A 26,225-nucleotide genomic window follows, 5' to 3' on the forward strand; every position below is an offset into this window, starting at 1 on the left:
TGTGGTGGTATGGAATTGTAATTACAGGTAAGCTGTAGCCATCATTTAAATGCTAGACTCCAGCTCATATTAACAGAGAACACAAAATGCTGGTATGTTAAATCCAGCTGTTAAAAAAAAAAAAAGCTCAGGTATTACTTTTCTAATCTAATCCAGGAGATACATAGGAAAATAGTCCTGAATTCCAAATTAGGTCATTTCTTCCCAGTCCACACTAAAAACTATGTATGCAAATAACCATTTAAGGTGTCAGGTTTTTTTTTTTTTTAAAGCCACATCTGTATAAGGACTTTCTTATACTCTCCTGACTGAGTTATCTACTATATGGAATTAATCCACATAGCAGAGGAGATTAAAATAGGAATAACATTTGTGATAAGCAGATGTTTCCACTTAGCTGTCTGTACAGCCACCTACCTGCTGGAGGTTGACCAGCTCTTATATAATGAAAAATGGTTGATTTATTAATGAAAATACAGGGCTCTGCTCAAAAGCATGTGTATATACTTTAGAACCTCATTTCTTATCCTCACCTCAAAAAGTAGTTTCTAAAAACCGTATCCCTAGTTATCAAGATTTACATGATTTGGGGCACTGTCTTGGTGGCTCAGATGGTAAAGAATCTGCCTGCAACGCAGGAGACCCAGGTTCAATCCCTGGGTTGGGAAAATCCCCTGGAGAAGGAAATGGCACCCCACCCCAGTACTCTTGCCTGGAGAATCCCATGGACAGAGGAGCCTGGTGGGCTGCAGTCCATGGGGTCACAAAGACTCGGACCTGACTGAGTGACTTTGTTTCTTTCACTTGGTGTTGAACCATGAGTGTAGCCAGCATGGCTAGCAAGTATGTGTGTTCTTTAAAGGAAAATACGGGGGACTGTCTCTGGCTCGCATCCCGCCACCCCCCATCCTCAAAGTCCACCAGTGTCTCTGGCCATCTTCTTACCTCTCGAGCTTGGCTCCTGTGTGGCCTCCAGCGGCTCCAGCATCACTGCCTGTTAGGTGCACAATTCTCTGGGTGGTTCTCATTAGCTACCCCTGAATCTTATTTCCAGCCCTGGACCCAGAGGTCAGCCAGGCCCCTCATAACCATATAAAATCAGGGGCCTAATGACAAAAATGCCAGAATACAGTTTGTCTACAGGTTCACTGTCTTACCTAGAGGTATTTTTATGAGCAAAAATAGATGTTTATATTGTACATCCTAAACAAGAATGGGAAGAATTGTGGAACCAGTGAATATGTATCATCTCCTCTCTGTTTGTATACTATGAAGATTCAGCCCCAACTAGTTGCTCTAATGGTAGCCTTCCCCCAGTACCTTTAAAAAAAAGTCCTTATTTTTAATCATGGGCATCATGATTCTCCGGAGACTGTAGTCCTTTCCCTTGAGGACTCAAGGCTCTTGTTACTCCTTCAAAATCAGGAGGCGCTGAGGGATACAGAAAATACACAGGCCCAAGCAGAGACCCTGTCTCCAAACAGGCCCACTCTTCCAAGACCACTCCCATGGCACTGATAAAGCTACTCTAAAATGCTGGTGCAGGGGAGAGACTTGTAACCCACCTGTCCTTTGCGTCCTTTCCTTTTCCTAAGGGCACAGTTTAGATGTGATAGCCCTAATGCAGTTTATGTTCTCCGTATCAAAGGCTATGCTTTGGAAATTTGGTCAGTTTGAGAAGTGGCGGTATGTTTTCACTGGCTGGCCCTATGGTATCAGTATTTACAAGTTGAAAGTTTAGATTAAAAGCAGTATTTCCACCTTCCCTGGGGATAAACAACTGTAACACTGGGTCTTATTTCCATGGTTACAGTGGTCCAAGGCCCCCAGGAGATGCTTTCCAATCGACATACCTACTGTTCTATCTGCCTGTATTTTCTCTGCCTCCTTGCTCCTGAAATTAGTTGGCTTTGTGATCCTCAGCTAAAGGAGATAAACTTCCTGAACTTACTAAGAAAGTCAACCATGACAGAAAACCATACTAATGAGAAAGACATCCTTGAAAAATTAAGTTTGATCTTTTTGGACAATAAAAAAAGCACAATAAATAAAAATGAATTACTTATAAGAAAAACTGTGCTGCTTCAGATAGAGACTGGGACACTGAGAACATTTTTTCCCTGTTCTTTCCAAATGTCAGTCACAAAACTAAGTGCTATTTTGTTGGTCACTGTCCCTCCATATTTTTAGTATACAACTAATACATTTGCAGTAGATATCTCAGGATGAATTTTGTATGAATACGATGGATCTATATAAGCAATCTTAGAAATCTTTTAATATCAGACTTTATTTTTCCAACACAACTGAAAGTTTTATTAAATAAAATTTTATTGTCTACTGTTTACACTCATGTTGCTGCTGTAAAGTACAACAACATACACAAATTCCTAGCATGAATTACTCGTCGTTCACCCCCCACTGAACTACAGACACTGCTTGAGAATTTGATGTTTGCTTTAGAAATTTAAGAAAAAAAAAATTGGGGCATATTATCTTGAAGAGTATTCTCAAGTGACCTGTTGGAATTCAAAGGCATAGCCAATCCTGCAGAACAGCACTGGCTGTGTTGTCCCTAGGAAGAAAGGGGAGTGGAAAACAAGCAGAGGAACTGAACGTGGTTTCTGGTGACAGATGGACTGAAAGCTTGATTCTGCCCACCTGGACGGAGTGGCTGCTTTGCGGAGGAATAAATAAAATGGGGGAGGGTGGGAACGTGGATACTATGAGTTAAAAAAGTATAAAAAGTAATTATATCTAAAATATAGATTAGATATAAATGCTCCAGAACTCATTAAATAAGCTCAAAAATACTGGAAAGTGGCAATTTGAACTACATTTATTTTTAAACAAGTGGGGGGAAACTGAGTATTTTGAATGTCATGTGCAAAACTGATCCACGTCACCATCTCACCGTCATGACTGAACATGGCAAGGCGGGTACACTGGTTTCCAGCATCACAGGCAACACTGCATGTATGTATTTTAATGAGTAATGTAAACTTCAGTGTTAAGGCAGCTGGTACTAACGCTGCACACAGGCTTAGCTCCGTGCCCACCTCAGGAATGGGATGGTCAGCACTTGAAAACAAACTGAGAGAGAAGGAAAGGGGAGCCAGCATTATCTGACAAAAACAATGCATCCAAATATTTTTCCTTTCACACACACAAAAAGAAATATTGGAACACTTAGAAAAACAAAGCACCCATCCCACCAACTTCAGCCTGTTCCTTAACAAATATTTCAAAATACTGATAAATAATAGTGACTGCAAGCAGAATTCCAGTGCCAGAGCCGATGGCCCCGAGGAAGTCGGCCAACACTGACAGGGCGCCGATGCATAAGCCCCCAAATGCAGCTGCTGTGGGGATGTACCTGGAAGACAAAAACCCTGAGTCAGGCGGAGCAGCGGAAGGGTGAGCAACTAAAGGGAGCTGTCCGCAGTACTGACGGCTGTCTGGGGCCACCCAGTTAACATGCTGATGAAAACTGATGAAGGGCATGATCAGGCTCCCTTATTTCAAGAAACCAGTTAACAGCCAAGAAAGGCAATACATGATTTTCATGCCAGAAGAGGAGAATCCTCAACTGTCACTTCAGTATTGGAATATTTAATATTGTTTGTAAGTGAGTAACCTTTTACCTCCCTCTTTTAGATAAACAGTGAATTTCAAAATGTTTTCCTAAGTAGCAAATTTATGTGATAAGATTTGGATGATCTTAATTCAACCCTGGCAACATGTTGGAATCACCTGGAGAACTGTTAAAAATAATGGGACTGTGGGACTTCCCCAGAGGTCCAACAATTAGACTTCTGTCTTCCAATGCAGGGACATGGGTTCCATCCCTGGTGGGGATATTAAGGTCCCACAAGCCTCAGAGTGCAGCCAAAAATTTAAAAAGCAATCAATTGTATTTAAGATACTCCAGACAGGAAAAAAAAAAAAAGGACGGGGGATGGGGAAGATGGTAGAGGAAACAAGAACCGGAGAATGGTAACAACTAAAGCTGGGTGCAGCTGGGACCCAGAGGTTCACTTTACCATTCTCTATAATCCAGTCCATGCTCTAAATAAATAAAATACCAATGCCTTTTCAACAACCGCTTCTGGAACATGTGGGTATCTACATGGAAAAGAAGGAATCTGGACCCCTTTCTCACACCAAACACAAAAATTGGCTCAGAGTGGTCACAGATATCAACATAAGAGGATAAAGTTTTGTGACCTTGGTTTCTTAGCTAAAACACCAATAGCAGCACAAAGCAGAAATAGAAAAACTGAACTTGATCAAAATTAAAAACTTGTGCATCAGAGGATGCCATCAAGAAAGTGGGAAGACGACCCATAGAATGGGACAAAATATTTGCAAATCATATACCTGACAAGACACATCCAAAATAAATTTTTTTAATCTTACAAACCCAGAAACAAAAGATAACCCAATTACAATTTTTAAATATGCAAAAAGATGGAAGAGACATTTCTCCAAAGAACATACTCAAATGGCTAATTAACACATGAAAAGATGCTGAATATCATTACTCATCAGGGAGAAGCAAATCAAAACCAAATGAAAAAGGAACACACCTATGAGATAATACTCATACCCACTAGGTGGCTAACATCAAAACAAGAACTAGTGCTGGTGAGGACATGCTCGGAGGTGGCGGGGGGTGGGATGCAGAATGGGGCAGCCGCTCTGAAAGAGTCTGGCAGTATCTCAACATGTTCAACACACTGTTGCTACATGACCCAACAATTCCACTCAGCAAAATGAAAACACACATCCACACAAAACCTGTACAAGTATGTTCACAACAGCATTATTCATGACAGCCAAAAAGTGGAAACAATCTGGATAAACTGAACACAGTTATAGCTATACAAGGGAATATTATTCACAAAGGATGAACCCTGAAAATATTACACTAAGTGAAAGAAGATATTCACAAAGGATTACATATAACTTCATTTATATGAAATGTGCAGAACAGGCAAATCTATAGAAAATAAAAAGCCTGAGGCTGGGAGTTGGGAGGGCTGGGCAGAAATAGGGAATAACTAAATGGGTACAAGGTTTCTTTCTGGGTGATGGAAATGTTTCTAAAATTGTAATCATTACACACTCAAAGTATACTAAAAACAACCCACTAAACCATATACTTCAAATGACTACATTACAGGATATTGGAATTATATCTCAAACAAGTTATCAAAAAATAAAAAACTGTTGCCTGGAACCCACTGCAGACAAAGTAAATCACAACTTGTACAGGTGGGATAGCAATAATCTTTAACAGCTCCCAGGTGATTTTTAGTGCAGCCAATCAACAATGGGAACCTCTGACCTACAGCATTTAACAAAGGGTGAGTAGTGAAAGGAACACAATTTCAATTAAAACAATAATTCAGGTGTCTATTTTGATGTGGAAAATAATTCAATGTTGCGTTAAATTTTTATTCTTTTGTGGTAAGCAGAGGAAAAATGCTTCAAATATGAACTTAAAAATTGTAATATCTGGCAGCAAATGAAAGCTAGATCAAAAAGCCAAGTACATGTGTACTGTATGTAATACCCTCTCCCCTGCTCCCCTCCTCCTACCAAACACTGGTTTGAACACAGGTTCCTTACCTATTAAGCTCATGAACCATGGAGGTATCTCTGTGGCCCCTCATTACCATTTGTTGTTCTTTAAGCTGTTTAGCTACCTGCGAAGAGAAAAACAATTTTTAAAATCAAACTCTATTTTACTACCAGGTTCTATGAGACGTGATTTCCATATATAACAAGTAAAGTATAAGAAGGCTGAAGTAGGCACTGTCGTAACACCATTCCCTGGCTACGGTGCTGCACAAGCACGTTACGTGTACCTTAAGCTGAGGTTTCCCAACCTATTTTTTCTCACCTCCATAAAGGGAACTAAGGAATAAGACTTTGTTGGGCTTTGGAAGTTCACAAACCATTGTAAAAATCTAAGAATTTTTCACTTTCCAGGAACTAGTTTTTTTTTTTTTTTTTTTTTTTCAGGAACTAGTTTTTAACTCCTTAGGGGTGACATTACCTCATGAAGAATGTATGAATTAAGAGTTTAAATTACAAAAGTAAATGTATCAACTATCATTTGATACCTAAAAATTATGAATTTTTTCATTTTCAAATAAACCAAATACTTACATCTTTTGCTGAGGAACCAGACACCTCTATCCACGTCTTAGAAAAGAATGCACATGATCCCAACATGAAGATGATATAAACCACCACGTGGACAGGATCCTCAAATATGGCGCCCATGGACTCAGGAGGAGAAAGGTAGTAACAAAGGCCCCCCACTGGGTAAGAGCGAGCGGGTCCTCCCCCACTGACATCCTACAGAACAAGAATAAAAAGCATCAACGGTCACATTTCTGTGACTTTTCAAACTCCTCAGAAAGTATGACAATGTCTTAAGCTCAAAGCACCTACAATTTATGATTCTATGTAACTTAAGGATTTACTTTTGTATCTAAAATACCTTCACTCTTACAAAATTCAGTTCAGTCGCTCAGTCGTGTCTGACTCTTTGCGACCCCATGAATCACAGCACACCAGGCCTCCCTGTCCATCACCAACTCCCGGAGTTCACCCAGACTCACGTCCATCAAGTCAGTGATGCCATCCAGCCATCTCATTCTCTGTCGTCCCCTTCTCCTCCTGCCCCCAATCCCTCCCACATCCGGGTCTTTTCCAATGAGTCAACTCTTCGCATGAGGTGACCAAAGTACTGGAGTTTCAGCTTTAGCATCATTCCTTCCAAAGAAATCCCAGGGCTGATCTCCTTCAGAATGGACTGGTTGGATCTCCTTGCAGTCCAAGGGACTCTCAAGAGTCTTCTCCAACACCACAGTTCAAAAGCATCAATTCTTCGGCACTCAGCCTTCTTCACGGTCCAACTCTGACATCCATACATGACCACAGGAAAAACCATAGCCTTGACTAGACGGACCTTTGTTGGCAAAGTAATGTCTCTGCTTTTCAATATGCTATCGAGGTTGGTCATAACTTTCCTTCCAAGGAGTAAACGTCTTTTAATTTCGTGGCTACAGTCACCATCTGCAGTGATTTTGGAGGCCAAAAAAATAAAGTCTGTTTCCACTGTTTTCCCATCTTTTTGCCGTGAAGTGATGGGACCAGATGCCATGATCTTCGTTTTCTGAATGTTGAGCTTTAAGCCAACTTTTTCACTCTCCACTTTCACTTTCATCAAGAGGCTTTTTAGTTCCTCTTCACTTTCTGCCATAAGGGTGGTGTCATCTGCATATCTGAAGTTATTGATATTTCTCCCAGCAATCTTGATTCCAGCTTGTGCTTCTTCCAGCCCAGCGTTTCCCATGATGTACTCTGCATGTAAGTTAAATAAGCAGGGTGACAATATACAGCCTTGACGTACTCCTTTTCCTATTTGGAACCAGTCTGTTGTTTCATGTCCAGTTCTAACTGTTGCTTCCTGACCTGCATACAGATTTCTCAAGAGGCAGATCAGGTGGTCTGGTATTCCCATCTCTTTCAGAATTTTCCACAGTTTATTGCGATCCACACAGTCAAAGGCTTTGGCATAGTGTCTATTACATAAAAAACATTGCGAATATACTAACAAAAGAGCAATTTTTTAAAAAACATTGTAATACAACTATGAGAAGACTTCCTTCTCTTCCTGAAGACAGGAATATGGTTACATTTACATCAATCTCTGATAACATTTAGAATATGAAATTTTCTGAATTATGTAAGAGTACACACACATTTCTTCACTTCACCATGAAGAATGGAATCAAATGAAATATTAACACAAGACTAAAACATTGCTGCCTAAACTCTGATATTATAAAGAAGTCTTTTAATAAATATCTGTAATTGAATTTTGTTATCTACACATTTATGAATTCTTACAGTCAAAGAAATGGGATTAACATATATTTGTTTATATTAAATTAAAGTTCTGGGCATACAGGGTGGGCAAGCAATTTTTGGATGCAATGATTAAAATGTCTTGTTCCTGAAATTACAATTTCCAAATGACTCCTTTACTGTGCCCCTAGAATCACTAATTCCAAATCAAATGGCCTGTATAGACAAATTAAACTTCCCAATCATCTCTTTAAAGAAAATCTCACTGAGATCACAACACAATCTATACAACTGAGTAGTTGTATAGATTTATTACTGTGAAATTATCACAGTAGTAACTACTGCCAAAGTTTATCCTAGGTGGCGCTAGTGGTAAAGACCCCTCCTGCAATGCAGGAGACATAATGAGACATGCGTTCAGCCCCTGGTCGGGAAGATCTGGAGAAGGGCCTGGCAACCCACTCCAGGATTCTTGCCTGAAGAATCCCATGGACAGAGGAGCCAGGCAGGCTACAGTCCATAGGTCGCAGAGTCAGACATGACTGAAGTTACTTAGTACGCACATCAACTCTTAAGGGGAGGGACAGCCCTTTCCCCCACCACAGATAATCCAATTTCTGTAAAATGAGTGAAAAAGGAGTCTAGTTGACCCTTGAACAGTTGCAGGGGTTGTGGCACTGACCCTCCATGCAGGCAAAATCCATGTATAAGTTATGGTTACTCTTCTGTGTACATGGCTCCTCTGCATCGCAGGATTCGGCCTGCTGCAGGCGGTGCAGTACTGAAGCATTTATTACTGAAAAAAATCTGAGTCTAAGTGGACACTTGAAGCCCAAACTGTTTAAGGGTCAACTGTATTATGGGTGAAGGCAATCCTATTTCTTTCAACTGGCAGTCAAGTTACAGTCTCATCCTATTAAATTTTATATTTTAAAAAATGGCTTTCAGCAAAAGCAGAAAGTTGTGTCACTACAACTTATAATGCAAAAGTAGCACATTAAGACAAATGCACAGAATAAGCACCATACTTCAGGAATGACTAAAAAAAAATAATTCTTCAGGGGAATACAAATTCTAGAATTACATACTCTGAAAACAATAAAGGATCTTACTCTTCTCTAATTCTATAGTTTTAAGAGGGAAAAATACTCCTTGGTCAGTTGAAAATTTTAACTAGTCAAAATTCAATCTACAATAACTCACATCTTGATCACGATGTGGCTGGAGTGCTTCAGAAGGAGCTATGATGAAGAGGAAGGCAGAATTTACTGGATTCCATTTCTAGCAACTCTGTTCTTTCTTCACTAGTAATTACATACCTTTCTCCAGCTAATCACAGACTAGTTTACTGCCATTCGGACTACGAAAAACCGCAGGGGAGGCAGGAAAGGACGATTTTAGACTCCCATATAATCAGCAAATTGTTTCTTTGAAAAAAACATTATTTGAGACAGGAGTGGAGTAAGATTACAAAACAGGGAATCATTTTCATAAGAGCAACTGTAATCTTAACCTAAAAGGTCACTTAAATGAGATGTGAAAATGCTTCTTAGATGTAAAATAATACAAAGTACTTGGCCAGTCTTAGTTTCACAATGCTTACAAGCTTACAAGTTCCAAATAAATGATAAACTGTGCTATAGATAAGTGAACCTGAAAATGTTACAGCAAGTGCTTCAATTATGGCTCACCTCTTCCAGGTAAAAATATACGCACGAAATGCAAATTACAATAAATCTGAATACTTAAGAATAAATAATGAAATACTCACGGCCCACTGTCCTAGTAAATTTACTAGAAAGTTGCCGCTGAATCGAACCGAGAGCATCTGGGAAATCACGTACAGGTTGGACACCAGGGCGGACTGCAGGATGATAGGGATGTTGGACGTGTAGAAGAGCTTGATGGGGTAGCTGCTGTACTGCCCGCGGTACCGGGCTGACTTGATGGGCAGGTCCACACGGAATCCCTGAAAAAGGAAGCTCAGGAGTGAGTCAGGGACTGCACACAGCACGAATCTGGACAGTCACAGAAGGAAATCTGCAAAGACAGTGCTAGCAAACTCCCTTCCACACAGACACACAGAAATAGAAATCCTTCTCTACTTCATAACCATGGATACTTTGCAGCTCAGCGTCTACTGAACAATGGAACTTTTGCCTAACTAGATTCTGAAATGCTGACTTGTTAGCTACTAATATTCAAATGGCATACTCCTCCTTTAAGAGCACAATAAAAATCCACACCCCACTTACTTCAACAAAGATGGTATACGTACCTGAAAATATATAACAACAGCGAACACGAAAACTGTGGCAATGAGGTTCATGAGATTGGGCAAATTCTGACGATAGAAAGCCTCCCTCAGGGCTCGGACTTTGTCTGTCCTGGTGGCCAGTAAATGAAAGAGAGCTATGACTGCGCCCTCAAACTCCGTACCTGATGAATCAAGATAGAAATCAGCTGCAGCCTCATCACCCAAAGTTGTCCCAAAGTCAACAAGCAACCCTAAAGCTCCAGTACAGGGCAGAAAACAGCAGTCAAAATAATTCAACTAAGTTTTCTTTATGATACAGCCATGTGTGGAGCTTCTAAAAAATACTGACATCCCTGAGGCAAATGTACCTTTTGTTAGCGTAAATTTGAAGTTTTCTCAAGAGACTATTCTTGATGAAAACAGTCAAAGAAGAATAAACCAAAGCAAATATTTAGTTCATAATGGTTGGCCTCGCCTTTACTTTGGGGGAGGGGGATGGAGATGGGGAAAAGCAGCAGCGAAGCAGCAAACAGATGTCAGAACGAAAAGATCAACATTCCCCTACCAGGCTGGCCTTCAAGCTCACTTTACCAAGTACATTAATAAGCCATCACTGCTATTGCTTGTCTTAAGGCTGGGGTCAGGTCAGACGTCAATCATTACAAATCTCGGATGGCATTTCAGAGAAGTGGAGGTGGGTAAGGTGAAAGTCAAGTGTTTCAAAATGTAGGTGCTATTACAAAGCCAAGGAGAAGAGCAGCAAAAGCACTCGTGCTCTCTGATGCCACAATAAATGACACTTCTTTCTCCATCTGAAAAGTCTTAATCCACTACCTTTGCATCTGCTGCAAGTGCTGAAATCAGTCATAATGACTTCTGGAGCAATGGCTTAGACAATTAAGATTTTTTAAGTGTTTGCAATCACTGAATTTTTAAATGAGCAGAGGCTAAAATTTCGATATTCCTTCTGGAGTAATACTTCATACTCCACCAATCTCCGCTTATTCGCTTTGGAACAACTGCCATCCACTGCTGCCCGGGACAGCAAAGCAGGGCGTCTGAGGTCCACCTGCTCCCCCACCTCGTGCTCCTCTCGCACACATCCAGCCAAACCCATGCAGTTGTGTCCCTGTGCATTGTACCTCGGCCAGTGTTAATGGTAGTGGGACTAAAGGCCTTCCAGACAATGGTTTCACAGATGTTGGTGGCAATAAAGAGGGAAATCCCAGACCCCAAGCCGTAACCCTTCTGTAGCAGCTCATCTAACAGCAGCACAATCAAACCAGCAACAAACAACTGTGGGGAAAGAAATGCAAGTAAGCAGAAGCAAGAATAAATTCAGAAAGGGGCAGTGAACACCACAGACTACTTTCAAAGTACAGGCATTTTCAACATTAAAACCTAGCTATTGCAGTATCACTATTATGATTCTCTGCATCTTTCAACCCTCACTGGAAGCCAGTTCTGCAAATCAGAGGATTGGAAATGTTGTCACATTTTAAAGCTGACATTTTGACTTTTAAAGTATATTTATATTTCTCTACAATGTTTAAATAAAGCCTACTGAGAAGTACCCTAAAACAAAAATGTTTACAGTTGTAGTATTTATGACAGCAAGAAACTGAGAGCATTCCAAATAGCTTCAAGGAAGAGAAAAACCAAATGAAACATGTTACGATAACAAGATGCAATATTACAGGCCATTAAAGGAAGAGCATGTGAACTATGCTGATATACTTTTTAAGTATTATATATTTTATATGTGTATTATACATAATATAAAATATACACAGAAGGAGTTGAAAAGTAGACCATGAATATGTCCACAGATTATAACAATGTAACAATGCATACATACAATGACAAAATGTAAACCTGAGACAATTAAGGGTTCACCAGGTTCTTAAGCTTATAATTTTTTTAAAAAATGAAAGCATACTAACTTTAACTTATGTGAAATTGAAAATTCTTAATTTTCCTCTTGGAGAAGACATTTCAGTAAAAGTATGTACCAATCAGAAATAATCCATAGCTTTACAAGTGACCTCTGTGGTCAAACGACTCCCTCCCAGTACACCGCTGGAAGTATGCTTACCTTACATTTTCTCTGTTTTCTCTTTTTCTGAGTTGTCATTTCAATGGCTGTACAGAGCCTAATTTGTCTACTTATTGTCTTTCAGTTTGAATTTCAATGGACTGTAAAAAAGGTAAAATTCTCAAAACTTCTAAGAGAGCTCACAAATTCTTTACTGTTTGAAAACCAAGTTTACCAGTCTGACCAGATTAAAGACAAGCTAGCACTTAACTACTGAGATGCTATTTTGACCATGATTATGTAACAGGTACATACTCCTCATCAGAAATACAGAAGCCCACACCGCATGGAGCATGACAGTGGTCCACAAACCACTGGCCAACCAGAAAGTGCTATCATGGATTTCTGATTAAATGACCTGCCTAAGGTCACACAAGCAGCTCTGAAACAGCAGCAATTCTTCAAAACCCTGTTCACATCCACGCCCATCAGACAGGAGGGTGATCTGTGTATATCCAGTAAAAACAAACTCATGCTTCTCTAACTGGACAAAGGAATTACAGGGAAATAAATGAGAAATGGTTTCTGTAACTGAAAGATTAAGATAAATGATGATTAAAAATAAAAAAAGCATGCATGCCTATGAGAAGGGAATGAGAAATCAGGAATTGAAAGCATCTCATTGATTAGAACAGTGATAAAAACCTGAATACTAACTGCATGCTTTTCTAGAGTGTTCAGTACATATGAACCTCTAAAGTATGTATAAAAATAACACTAACATCTCAGCCTTGCTCATGCGTGCATGTGTGCACACACACACAACTCAGTTTGGACCAAATAATACTTACCTCTACCCTGTCCCATGCACACTGATACTGTCTATTCTTTTTGAAAACTGTAATCAAGACCCCCTATTTAGATCCCAAAACTCAATAGTGGAAAAACACTGACCATGTGAACGAAACAAGAATAATTAAGGTGAGAAATACCTTACATAACAGCATGCAAACAGTTTTCAAAATCTCTAGGTGAAAACACACTGATCCAATCATATCTCTTCAGTGAATCCACACATTTTCAATGTTAGCAATGCCTTAAAAAGAGGCAATGGGTCACTACCCATATGTATCATCAAACACGAAAAATTTCTCTATACATTAACACTAGAAGAATTAACCACAGGACAAATATTTGTGCACCTGAATTTATGTAAACAACTTAGTATATACCCACTTTATTTGCTTTTTTCCAGAAATTTAACTCCTCCTTGATTTCTGGTACTGAAAAATTAAAATAGCTTAACTCCATTTTCTCTATCAATTCAAATTCATAACTGACTATTCAAGAAGTCAATACTTTACCCTAGAAGTGGTCAGCTGAAATTCCTAAGAATATAAATATGCCCTTACTAAAACACTAGAAAAGTTTTACTGATGTATAATGTTCTAAGAGCTAGATAGATGCCAATTCCGAGTGTCTTTTAAAGAGCAGGGTTATTCTAACTATGATCATAAAGCGAATGCTATCATAGAAACAAAATAAGGCAAGAACTGGTGTATCAGCATCCTTACACTGAAGTACTGAAAGATACTAAAACCAGTTTCCAGAGGACCTTCTCTCCCCATCTACTGTAACACTTCTTCCTCTAATTCCCAGGGGTTTTAAGTTTGCCACTCAAGGTGTTTTTTAAATGAAGAAATAATGACAAAGCTATGCTTTAAAGAAATGTACCTTGTTCCAAATGGGAACTCACTAGGGGCTCAGAAAACTACCTTACAGTCCATTAAAAATGCCTCCCCTGAAAAAGACAAAATATTTCCACTTCATTTAGAAAAGCCCTATGATATGTGTTAATGAATAACATATAAATACCGCAACAATCCCTTTCTGCTTGGTCTAATTCATACTCACTATCCAATCTTCTTACTATGATTTGCTTCCCATGTAAGGTTTCCTATTAAAAAAGATGGTTAACCATGCCAATTGAAAATGCTAACATTTCTCAATACATATATACATATATGTATACACACACTAGTAAAAGAGTGTTTTAAACTATTTTTCTGATCTTAATCTTTTGACCACTAAAAAAATGTTTTCCTAAATTAATCCTAATTTCATAGAGTGAACAAGAGGCATTTCCTAGATAACTAGGACCCTAGATGTTCAGTGTTTAACTTACACAAGCTTCTTTTCAAAATATAGTAAATACTATTAGATAACTTAAATACAATGCATTCCTGGGTAACTTCTCCAAAGGATTTTTAAGGACTGCATTAGAAAAATGGAGTCCTCAAATATCCTTCAAACTTTACACATTTTAAGATTCTTAGTGGAGGAAAAATGATGCTGGCCTTTAAAAATTCTATTCCAACATATCCATTTAAAAAACCCACAGGATATATACATGTGTGCTTATATGGTATTTCACTGATTACAAGATACTATTATTTGTAACATTATTATGTGTGCCACTAAGAAAGGAAAAAATACTACAGTTAAACTATGACAATAGCCTGTTATAAAGAGTTTTTATTGTCTGCTTATAAAAAAGTTTAGACTTAGATGTTTATCATCTAGCTTGCTCTTTCTGTGCCTGTTTATATATAGTAACTGTTCAATAACAAATCACAGTAGACTGTTGCAAGACATTTTAAAAAGCAATTAAACCCAACAGCATGTTGTATCAACAATGTACGTAACCCAGTGATGTAAGGATGATACAAACAGCTGTGACCAAGCTGACATACACACGCGGGCAGTGACCACCATCACGACGACTGCCTGGCTGACAGCACGGGGAAGAGACCATCAGGTCTAAGAAAACATCCTGATTTCAGAGACATCAAAATGTGCATCTTAGAATCAGTGAAATACAGCTGATAGAGCCGTAATTCTTTTATTACACGTCTACACTTTATTACAATAAATTTTAATTTTTTACATCAATACAACTTATATGTTATTTCAATAATCAAAATATAATTAAGTAAAATAATTCAAAAGTAAGAAAATGACTATATTAGTCATCTAAAGAATTGTTACCAAAAAAAAACTGTTTTTGTTATCTCTGTATGAAAAACTGGATTTCTTACCTGAATGATGATAAGAAGACAGATTCCAGCACCCATTTCAGCAGGATCCCCATACATGCCCGTCATGACATACACAATGGCTTGCCCAATGGTAATGATCATACCAAATACTGACGAAAACGGGGGAAAGGAGGACATATTTACAACCAAAGGTAAAGAAAGACTAGAAAAACACCTTTACCACAAAATTCTCAAATTTGGGAAAGACTCTTTAGTTGTACTGATACTCACATTTCTGGGCTCCATTGAACAAGGCTCTGTCTTTGGGTGTATCTCCAACTTCAATGATTTTGGCTCCAGCTAACAACTGCATGATCAAACCAGATGTTACAATTGGGGAGATACCCAATTCCATTAAAGTTCCTGTAAAGGAAGGGGAAAGAAGTAAATAATCTTTACTATACCCAACGGATACAACCAAGCAACTTAGCACGCATAGCACATACCCAATAGAGATTAGTGAGAATTTGTGTTAATGAGATTGTTAATGATTTATTAACACAATCTCACAACACATTGACTCAAAATTACTATAAATACCACAAAAATGTAAATTTCTGTAAATTCTAAACTTAAATTGTGAAACCATTTGAAAGAAATAGTCCAAGATTTATGTCCAAAATCACTGTTCTTAAAATTTACACTAAACATTTTAATGCAGAATTTTAAAATTATATACTGTCCAAAAATTAAATACCAAGCTAGTAAGAAATGATACTGAAGAATAGTTGTGTCTCTCTCAATTCAAAATCTAAAATTATATAAAAAGTCATCAAAATCAATGTTGTAGAATATTTAATGGCATAAAAATGTTAATGACATACTGGATAGGAAAAAGTACTCAAAAATAGTATGTAGAGTTTGATTGACTATTTAAATGGAAAATCATCTCCTGTTATTTTAGTTTGGCTATCATGATGCTTGTACTATTAATGAACTTATCTACAAAACAGAGTCACAGACATAGAGAACAGACCTGTGGTTGCCAAGGGGGAGAGGGGTGGGAGGGATCGACTGGGAGGTTGGATTAGCAGATAAAATCTACTATATAGAAAAGATAAAACGCCAAGGTCCTTCTGTGCTCCAGTCCTCCTGTATAGCACAAGGAACTATACTCAGTGTCCTATTATAAACCATCATGGAAAGAAATATATAAAAAAAAGTATGTAAATGTATAAGTGAATCACTTTGTTGTACAGCAGAAATTAACACATTGTAAATCAACTATTTTTGAATAAAATAAATTTTTTAAAAAGATGTTTTTATTGTTATTTTTACTCAGTGGGTTTATGGATAATTTTTTTCTTTTTTTTTTTTTTTTTGCCTCTATTTTCTAAAATTTTTCATTGTAGAAAATAAGCATTACACTTTTAGCAAAAAAAAAAAAAAAGAAAGAAAGAAAGAAAACCAAATACACCAAGCATGTAAGATAATATGCAAAACTAACAATTCCATATAGCCAAGACCACGTTTCCATTGGTCGTTCTGTCACATCACAACCTTAATTCCTGACTTTTATAAATGCCGAAAAGGTGCCTTTAATATGAGAAAGATTTCATCTTAAATGGACTTCATGTGTTTTTCAAATACTTCTTTAATGGTAAAGAGATAAAAACATGTCATTGTTAAAACTAGTAGGCAGGTGGGTAGATGTCTTTTTACATCAAATCACCAAAATTTAAACTGCAAATAAATCTAGTCCAAAAATTAGTCCAATCAAACTTAATGAACATTTCATTTAGGAAATATGGCACGTCAACTCAGTAGGGAAAAGAAGAATAAATGGACCTTGGCAAATGACTAGACATGTATAGAAAATTAAGCCTAGATTCCCTATCTCATGACTTCCAACAAAATAAAGGCCAGATATTTAGAAATTTTAACCATAAAAGATAAAAAGCACAAGTACTTGGAGTGAATATGTTCATAGTCTTGGAAGAGAAAAAGCCTTTCAAAACATGACAAAATACCTAAAAACCACAAGGAAAAAGATGGACGATATGATTAGATACAACTGTGAAACCTCCATGTGGCCAAAGACAGGATAATAGTTAAAAGAAAAATATTCAGACGCAAGTAACAAAGAGCTCAAATCTTTAAGAGGCAAAGAACTCTCACAAATGGATTTTAAAATGAACAAATAACAACAGCGAAATAAGTCAACCAGAGAAACAAATACCATATGGTATCACTTACATGTGCAATTTAAAAAATGCAACAAACTAGTGAATATAATAACAAAATAAGCAGTCTCACTGCAAAATCACTGCAGATGGTGACTGCAGTCATGAAATTAAAAGACACTTGCTCCTTGGAAGAAAAGTTATGACCAACCTAGACAGCATATTAAAAAGCAGAGACATTACTTTGCCAACAAAGGTCCATCTGGTCAAAGCTATGGTTTTTTCAGTAGTCATGGATGGATGTGAGAGTTGGACTATAAAGAAAGCTGAGCGCAGAAGAATTGATGCTTTTGAACTGTGGTGTTGGAGAAGACTCTTGAGAGTCTCCTGGACTGCAGGGAGATCCAACCAGTCCTTCCTAAAGGAAATCAGTCCTGAATATTCATTGGAACGACATATGCTGAAACTGAAACTCCAATACTTTGGCCACCTGATGGGAAGAACTGACTCATTTAAAAAGACCTGATGCTGGAAAGATTGAAGGCAGGAGGAGAAGGGGATGACAGAGGATGAGATGGTTGGATGGCATCATCGACTCAATGGACATGAGTTTTAGTAAACTCCGGGAGTTGGTTATGGACAGGGAGGCCTGGCGTGCTGCAGTCCATGGGGGTGCAAAGAGTCGGGCACAACTGAGCGACTGAACTGAACTGAAGCAGTCTCACAGATACGGAGAACAAACTAGAGGGTAGGGCTGGGGGGTGGGAGCACAATATAGGGGTTGAGGAGTGGGAGGTTAAAAACTACAGGGTGTAAGACAGGCTCAAGGATGTACTGTACAACACAGAGAATATAGCTATCCCTTCCAAAAAGAAAAAGAAAAAAGAGATAAATGGCACAGCCACTCCCAGTAATGTTCTTTTCTCAGGAAAATACCAACATAGGAGGAAATCCCAGCACCCAAATCTATACTAAGTAACCCTGAAACTCTAAACAAGGCTGGCTGGGTCAGATGTAAATTGTGGTAACCTGGAATTATGAACTGAGAACTGAAGAACCCAGAAGCTGCTGAAGCTAAATCAAAGACAAGGTTCCCAGCTAGCCCCTGATGCTGAGGTCTGAAGACTGTCTGATTCTCTCTCCCCAAGGCTAAGCTATTCTACCTCCTCTTTGGATTTCAAAAATAACTAGTATCCTTCCAATAAATTTCAGTTTTATGTTTAAACCACTCAGTCATTTCCTATGATTTATAACAAGTCCACTCACAGAAGAAATACAAATATTCAATAAAAATATAAGACGATGCACTAGTATGGAGGCAAAAGAAAAGCAGCACACACCTCTGTTGGATGCAAGAATAACTCTCATCCAGTAGAAAGGATCTGCAGAATCTGATGACATGATTCCAAACAGTGGTATCTGTAAGATTACATAAAATAGTTCATGAAAAATGTATTATACAAACTAAGTTTGAACTTAATAATGCATTCACTCAATATGTGCAATACTTAAAAAAACACTACTTCTCAAGTTCTCTAACCAAACAAGAATACTTTAAATGTACAGTTTTTTTAGGGAAAATACAAACAATGGAAATCAGTACTTTTCACCAGTAAATTTTACTGGTGAAATACTCCTTATCAGTATGGAGATGTGCTGCACACAATCTGAATATATGCAACATTACTGAACTGCACACTTAAAATGGTTAAGATGTGGAGAAGGAAATGGCAACCCACTCCAGTACTCTTGCCTGGAAAATCCCATGGACGGAGGAGCCTGGTAGTCTACAATCCATGGGGTCGGACACAACTGAGCGACTAGACTTTCAAACTTTTCAAACTCTCAGGTACTGATTAAATGCTTTACATAAAAAGCAAAATAAAATAAAATAAAATGGTTAAGATGATAAATTTCATGTTTTTTGCAATTAAAGAAAATGTTCTTTATCCTTAAAGTATAGGATATAACTACCAAGTCACAGAATAATTTTGCAAAGCTATGCGTACAAATGACAGCCAAAGCCATGCTCCAAATGTAAGACTGAAGACAGTATACACAGTAGAATGCAGCCATTAAAAATTATACTATGAAAAAAAATCTTTTTAATTATACTATGAAGCTTATATTAGTATCAGGATGTGTTTATGTTGTGGTAATAAGTAGAAAAGAGTGGTTCTCAACCTGGGGCAACTTAGTCCCCCAGGGGATATCTGGGAATTGTCTAGGAAGACAATTTTGGTTGTCCCAACTTGAAGGGGTGCTAATGGCATCTGCTGGGTAGAGGACCCTCACAAGACAACACTAACAAAAGTCTAATGAGAGAGACGAGCCCATTTACGGCAGTTCTCTCAGCTGATCTCACCTCCCTCCATTCTCTCAAGCTAAAAAATACTATGGAGAACGACAGACCCCAAACCCTTAAACTGCATCTGGGAAGGGAAAATAAACCTGTTGGAGATTCAGTGGAAAGAGAACCAAGAAATCATCTGTCCTGGGCAGAAATCCCCAAGCATGAGAAAGACAGAAAGGTACAGCTTGGCAACTCTGTAAATCCATTACAAAAAAATAATAATAATAAATAACATAAAATACGTAAATTAAGGGCAAAAAAAGTCACGAGAAATGTGACTCTTCAAGTAATATAACTCAAGTTATGTTTCTTCTTCTTGAGTTTTCTTGGGTTCTAGCTGTAAAGGTGAAAATATTTACTATCTGGCCTTTTACAGAAAAAATGTTTGCAGACCCTTGGGTTAGACGATTCAATAAGTTCAAACCAATAAAAATCATAATCCCAGTAGGCTTTCTTAAAGAAACTGACAAGCTGATTTTAAAATTCAAATGAGTGACTGAAAACTGACAAAATCATTCTGAGAAGAAAGAGCAAAGTTGGATGACTTTTACAACCTAATTATAGGATTCAGTCTAAAGCTACAGTAATCAAAACAGTTATGGTTTACCATAATGATGGAATATGATCAATGGAACAGAACTGAGAGTACAAAAACAGATCCATGCTTAAATGGCTAACTGATTTTCAACAACGATGCCAAGGTTAATTCAATGGAGAAAGGATAGCCTTTTCAACTGGCCTGTCCATACAGAAAGAAATGAGCCCTAACCTTACCTCATGCCATACATAAAAATTAACTTGGAACAGACCATAGACCAAAACATAAAAGCTAAAACTATTTAGATGAATACAGGAGAAAATCTTCACAATACATGTATCTGATGAAGGACTTATATCCAGAAAATATTTTAAAAGGCATACAATTCACTAATGGGACAATAATGCAATTTTTTTTAACAGGAAAAAGATCTGGGGAGAAAACACTTTACAAAAGATGAACAAATACTCAATTAGTATATGAGAAAACTGCTCAATATCATTTGTAAAGGAAGTAAAAGTTAAAATCTTACCGTGGAGAAAAGGGAACCTTCCTATACTTTGATGTAAAATGAAAACAGGAGGTTCCTCAAAAAACTGAAAATAGAGCTAACATATAATCCAGCAATCTTACTTCTGGGTATATATCCAGAAAAGGTAAAAATTCTAATTCAAAAAGATACATTCACCCCAGTGTTCATAGTGGCACAATTTACAATAGTCAAGACACGGGAGCAACCCAAAATGTTTAAGGGCTGGTCAGTAGAAGCAAATACAATGGTTTGGCTTTGGAGGATTTATAATTAAAACATGCTATTTACAACATGATTAAAAGCAAACAAAAAGGAAAAATATCTGCACGATAACTGTCAAAGGTTTAACACTTTTATATATAAAAACTTGTCATAAACCAAGTTTTAAAATCTTAAGAAGAAAATGAATAAAGATCATTAACTGAAATCTAAGGGAAAAAGAGAAAATATGTTCAAACCCACTAGGAAACCAAAAGAAATACACAGTAGAAGAATCATTTCACTATCAACTCAGATTGAAATGATGATTCTCCTATGTACAATAGATGAAACGAAGAAGCAATCTAAATGTCCATCAACAGAGGAATGAATAAAAGATGTGGGTTGTATGTATAATGATGATGCTCCTATGTACAATAGTTAAGACACAGAAGCAATCTAAATGTCCATCAACAGAGGAATGAATTAAAGAAGATATGGGCTGTATACACAGAGAGAGAGAGAGAGAGAGAGAGAGAGAGAGAGAGAGAGAGAGAGAGAATGGAATACTACTCAGCTGTTAAAAAGAATGTAGCAACATGGATGGACCTACAGATGATCATACTAAGTGAAGTAAGTCAGACAGGGAAGATAAATACCATACGATATCACTTATATGTGGAATCTAAAATATAACACAAATAAATGTATTTATAAAACAGAAACAAACTCATAGACATAGAGAACAGACTTATGGTTATCAAGGGCTAGGGGAGAGGGATGAAATGTAAGTTTTGGATTAACAGAGGCAAACTGGTATACACAGGGTGGATAAACAAATACTGTATTGCACAGGGAATTATAGTCCATTCAATATCCTATATTCAGTATCTGCTATACATCAGAAACACTGTAAATCAACTATACTTCAATAAATAATTTTCTAAAAAGATAATGCTCAAAATAATTCAGTGTATTTACTATTTGAACTAAAATTAGCTTCTCAAATTATAACCAAGACCTGAGAATAACAGTACAGACATTTATTCAGTGTTTGGTTACATACCTGACAACATACTAAGAAAATGAAGAGAGTTATAGCAGTCCATAGTACCTTCTCTCTAAACTGGATCTGTGCAACAAAATACAAAACTACCAATCAAAACCAAGAAACAGCAAATATAAAAAAAAGGCAAAAACGCATATTAAGGCTTAACCAGCATTCTCCATCATGACATGCTCTTATTATTTACTCTTAAAATACTCTCACCCTAGTGAGTAGCAGCTAAAGCAAACAGCTAAACTTCTCAAGCATCTTTCTTTACTTGGATCTGAGACCTAAGTACTATAGTTTAAATACAGGCAGGCCTTAATACACTGCACCATGTTAGCTGAAACTGAAAAGGATAAAAAGACACACATCCAATATTCACACATTTCAGTTAACACCATACTACACAAAGCCATCACTTATTGTAATAAGTGATATCATATGGTATTTGTCTTCCTGTCTGTAATATTATTTGGTGAGTATTTCATAGACTATGAAAAGCTATAGTTTCTTAGCATACCTTACATGTAATGGGAACAACTGTTTTATAACCTCAAATAAACTTAAAAAAAGAAATATATTTCTGAATATTATAAAACAGTTTAACAAAAAGTTTTACTTATCTCTTTCTGGTCCCTATTCTGGTTAGTTCCATGAGAAATTGAAAGTACAGTAAAAGAGGAACATCTGGGATTAACAATATTTCTAGAATCGAAATGCCTTACTTCCAAAAGTCCACAATGATGGATGGAAGAACAAATGGATGCAGTCTCCATCTTTTGAATGCATGTTTGTGATTTTTTTTCTCTGCACTGAATGAATCAAGAAATGAGAGGTAGTCACCTGCCCAGCTGCGATCCATTTATGTGAAACGGTTGGTATGTTGGTATGCGTGAAAACTGACCCATGAGACTGGGTCATTTCTAGTGTGGTGGATCATAATAGGCAGGAGAACACTGTATCTTATCTAACACACAGGCCAAAGAAACATAAGGCTTGGAAATGCTACAATTTAGAGAACAGTTGCTGTGGAAACCATGAGATAAACTATCTAGATTTAAAAGGTCTACACTAGTTTTCTTCACTTTTATGCCTCTTGTGAAGAGAAGGAACAGGCATTTTTCCAGTTACAACCAGAAAAAGGTTGAGGAAAATAAATCAATGTAGCTAGTTTAACAGAGTAAGTCACTTGGCTACCCCCTATATTACAAAAATATTATACTTACTTTCCTTTCAGGTTTCTGAATTTCCGGTAGAACTGCACAGAAAGGTTTGATAACTTCTAAAAATTTGACTGTTTAAAAAAAAGAATAAATGCCCCTATTACAAAGTTTTAAAAAAGATTTTTATTTTTGCAGAATCAAATACAAATGTTCTTTTAATGGCAATCCATCCCATTCCCACCCCCAAAATGAATTAATCATAATGCTCTCCATTTCAAAGTAATTTGCTTCCTCATGCTTGAATCCCACCCCTTTACATATACAGAAAAGGAGTAATTCAGTCAGCATCTCTACATCAAAAGGAGCAAAAGCAGTCAACCAACAAGAACATGCATCATGGAAGGAAACGGGCCATAAGAGGACGCAAGTACAAGAAATGAGCTGAAACTGCAGGACTGACAATCTGGGACTGAAAGATGCTGAAATGCATAAGTGAGAAATATCACACCCCAGCGGTGAAAGTGCCAAGTCCTAACCAGACCACCAGGGAATTGCCTAGACAGGTTTTTAAAAGTACTGTATACAATCTCTACTTCATTTCATTAAGTCACTATTCATTGCTTGGATGCTCTCCCATATAAGAAAACCTCAAAGTACTTGTGTATGTTCAATCCTCAGCCCAGAGAATGATGACTACATTTCAATAGAAAGTACTGTTTTCCCAGACAACTCATAATGTATAAAAGTAAGATAGACCAAACTTCAGGATAGGCACTCTTCTGGCATGGCTATAATTTGAGAAGTCAAGTCCTGCCAAAGAACTGGAGGATGAAGGTGATAATCATTCAGCCTCTGCTAGTGTCTGTAATGTGCAGAAAAACAAAAATCCACAACTAGGTTATTAGTTAAGATCATTCTTCCCTTACACATACAGGATTCTACGTACTAACATCATGAAATTGTTTTAAAACTGACATGAGCAATTACACTTCAGCCAGTTAGCCAAAAGTTGACTAAAACATCTTTTTTGTTGTTGCTCTTGTTGTTGTTGAATTTATGTTACTGAAGTATAGTTGATTTGACTATACGATCTTTTTATACAATCTCTCAAAGTGATGGCGGCCACTGATGTTTGACAGAGGAATTCATAAATTCTCATAAGCAGGTTATTTGTTACCCGAGTACCATTTAAGACGACTAGGAAAGCAAATCTGAATATTATCAAAGTGTTCATCTCTACTACAAAACAAATGTCAATCACATCAGGAAACTTCCTAGAATCCCCTTAACCCTTTTCCTTCCCACTTCAACCTAAGCTACCCTCCCAGATTTCTTGGTTTATGGTCATCTGTGTTGGAATATTCATGTTCAAGCAATGCTTTTTTGTCTGCCACCTCACTCTTCCTATGTTGTAGAATTTAACGCTTCATACTGCAAATTCAAGACCAAGGGTCTCCTATTCCTTCTAAGCTTTCCGCAAATGTCCACTAGTTAGCAGGCCAGTGGGTGCACGGCTTGGGTTTGCGGTAATCCGTTCATCTAACAATCACCCCAACAGCTAGGTAAGTATATTTGTGAAGATACGTGGTGTTGAGGGTTTGGGGAAGGGCCCTCGAAAGATTCCCATTATATAAGGCCTTGTCCCTAAGGCGTATACGACCTGACACACGTTGAGTTTTCAGTAAACGCTACAGAATGACTGGAATGAAAAATTTAACGAAAACGCTAGGCCACCAATCGCCTCCTTTCCTCCCCTAAAATACACGCCGTGCATCACTTTTTAAAAAATGAAACAAGGCAGGGAGCTTCATTCATCACAACTAATATTCCAAGGGTGATTTGGGAATAAAAATATGAGTTTCCTAAGCTCTTGAAAAATTAAAAGTGGTCCAGGTGTCTCTTGGTTCCTTAACTCCCCGCCCCCAAAACCAATGGCCTCCCCGCGCCGTCCTCCGCTCCACGCCACCCACTGAGATGCGCAGACCCAGGCCTCCCGGTCCTAGCCCCGCAGCCGGCCCGGGCTAAGCCTCGCACAGCTGGAGGAGCCTCGGCTGAGGCCCCCGGCCCGCGCCCTCCGCAGACGCCCGCGCCTCCCCGGCCCACAGGCTAGGCGACCCCGGGCCTGAGCCGGCCCCCCGCTTGCGGCCCGTCTGGGCCCGCGCCCTCGGGAAGGGCCTACCACCGCTACTCACTGCCCATGGCGGCGGCTGGGGCGGCCCGGCGGGGCCCAGCGGCCTCGGCGCGGCCTTCGCTCGGGTCCCAGGCTCGAGCCTCGGCGCCCGCTCGCGACACGCTCCGGCCAGCCCCGCGCAGGCTCCGCCCCTTCCCACGTGACCCGCGTTGTCACACACCCCCCCAAGCCCCACCCTCTGACGACAGCCTGGCTTTAGGCCGCCTGCGCAGATGACGTCGGCCTCGTTGTCATGGCCACCGCCGGCGTGGGCGTCCTTCTGCGGAGCACAGGAGGTGCGACCCTCTAAGGGGCCAGGCTGCCCGGTCTTTCCGCTGTGAGCACCTTTCTGAACGCAGGGTCCAGCAAGGGCTGTCTCCTTGACCTCGACCCCCAGGAGGCCCGGGGGTTAGAGTCAGGACACAACCCGAGCGACCGCCCCAGGAGTGCAGGACGGGTTCGATCCCCAGAACTGGAGCCGAGATGCCTCCAGAGCCCGCATGACCCAAAAAAACTTTATTTTGCTTCCATCTTACTGGAACTGCTGGGACGTTTTCAGAAATTTGTCTGTAGTTAATAGAACTTGTGAACTTTTCACTCTTCTACTATGGCCTTCCTGAGCAGCTTGAGGGATCTCAATTCCCCAACCATACATGGAACATCGCCCCCTGCCTTGGAATGCGGAGTTTTAACCACTGGATAGCGCCCCCACCCCCACACCCCCGCCCCAGATCCTTGTCTGCCTTGTCTAGTCTCTTTTGTCCCTTCGTGGACTGCATAGTGTAAAGGAAAGCAGATAATCTTAGCAATCTGCTAACCC

At 38.7% G+C, this 26,225-nt stretch overlaps 1 protein-coding gene across 2 annotated transcripts; it reads right to left on the minus strand.

The window, feature by feature from the left end:
• Positions 1-2,272: 2,272 nt before the first annotated feature.
• On the minus strand, positions 2,273-25,554 carry SEC61A2 (SEC61 translocon subunit alpha 2). Of its 2 annotated transcripts, none has more exons than XM_070801976.1 (12): positions 25,428-25,554; positions 23,299-23,366; positions 22,088-22,153; positions 18,741-18,819; positions 15,509-15,640; positions 15,278-15,387; positions 11,287-11,440; positions 10,166-10,326; positions 9,659-9,856; positions 6,178-6,369; positions 5,635-5,711; positions 2,273-3,376 (listed from the first exon to the last, which is right to left on the minus strand). In XM_070801976.1, the coding sequence occupies exons 1-12, from the start codon at positions 25,432-25,434 to the stop codon at positions 3,190-3,192; spliced, it is 1,431 nt and encodes a 476-aa protein (XP_070658077.1). In that variant the 5' UTR covers positions 25,435-25,554; the 3' UTR covers positions 2,273-3,189. The 2 variants fall into 2 exon arrangements, with proteins under 2 accessions (XP_070658077.1, XP_070658078.1); XM_070801977.1 differs by having other exon boundaries at positions 25,415-25,541.
• Between the last annotated feature and the right edge of the window lie 671 nt (positions 25,555-26,225).

Source organism: Bos indicus, chromosome 13 (assembly GCF_029378745.1).
Source record: "Bos indicus isolate NIAB-ARS_2022 breed Sahiwal x Tharparkar chromosome 13, NIAB-ARS_B.indTharparkar_mat_pri_1.0, whole genome shotgun sequence".
In the NCBI taxonomy this organism is placed as follows: Eukaryota; Metazoa; Chordata; class Mammalia; order Artiodactyla; family Bovidae; genus Bos; species Bos indicus.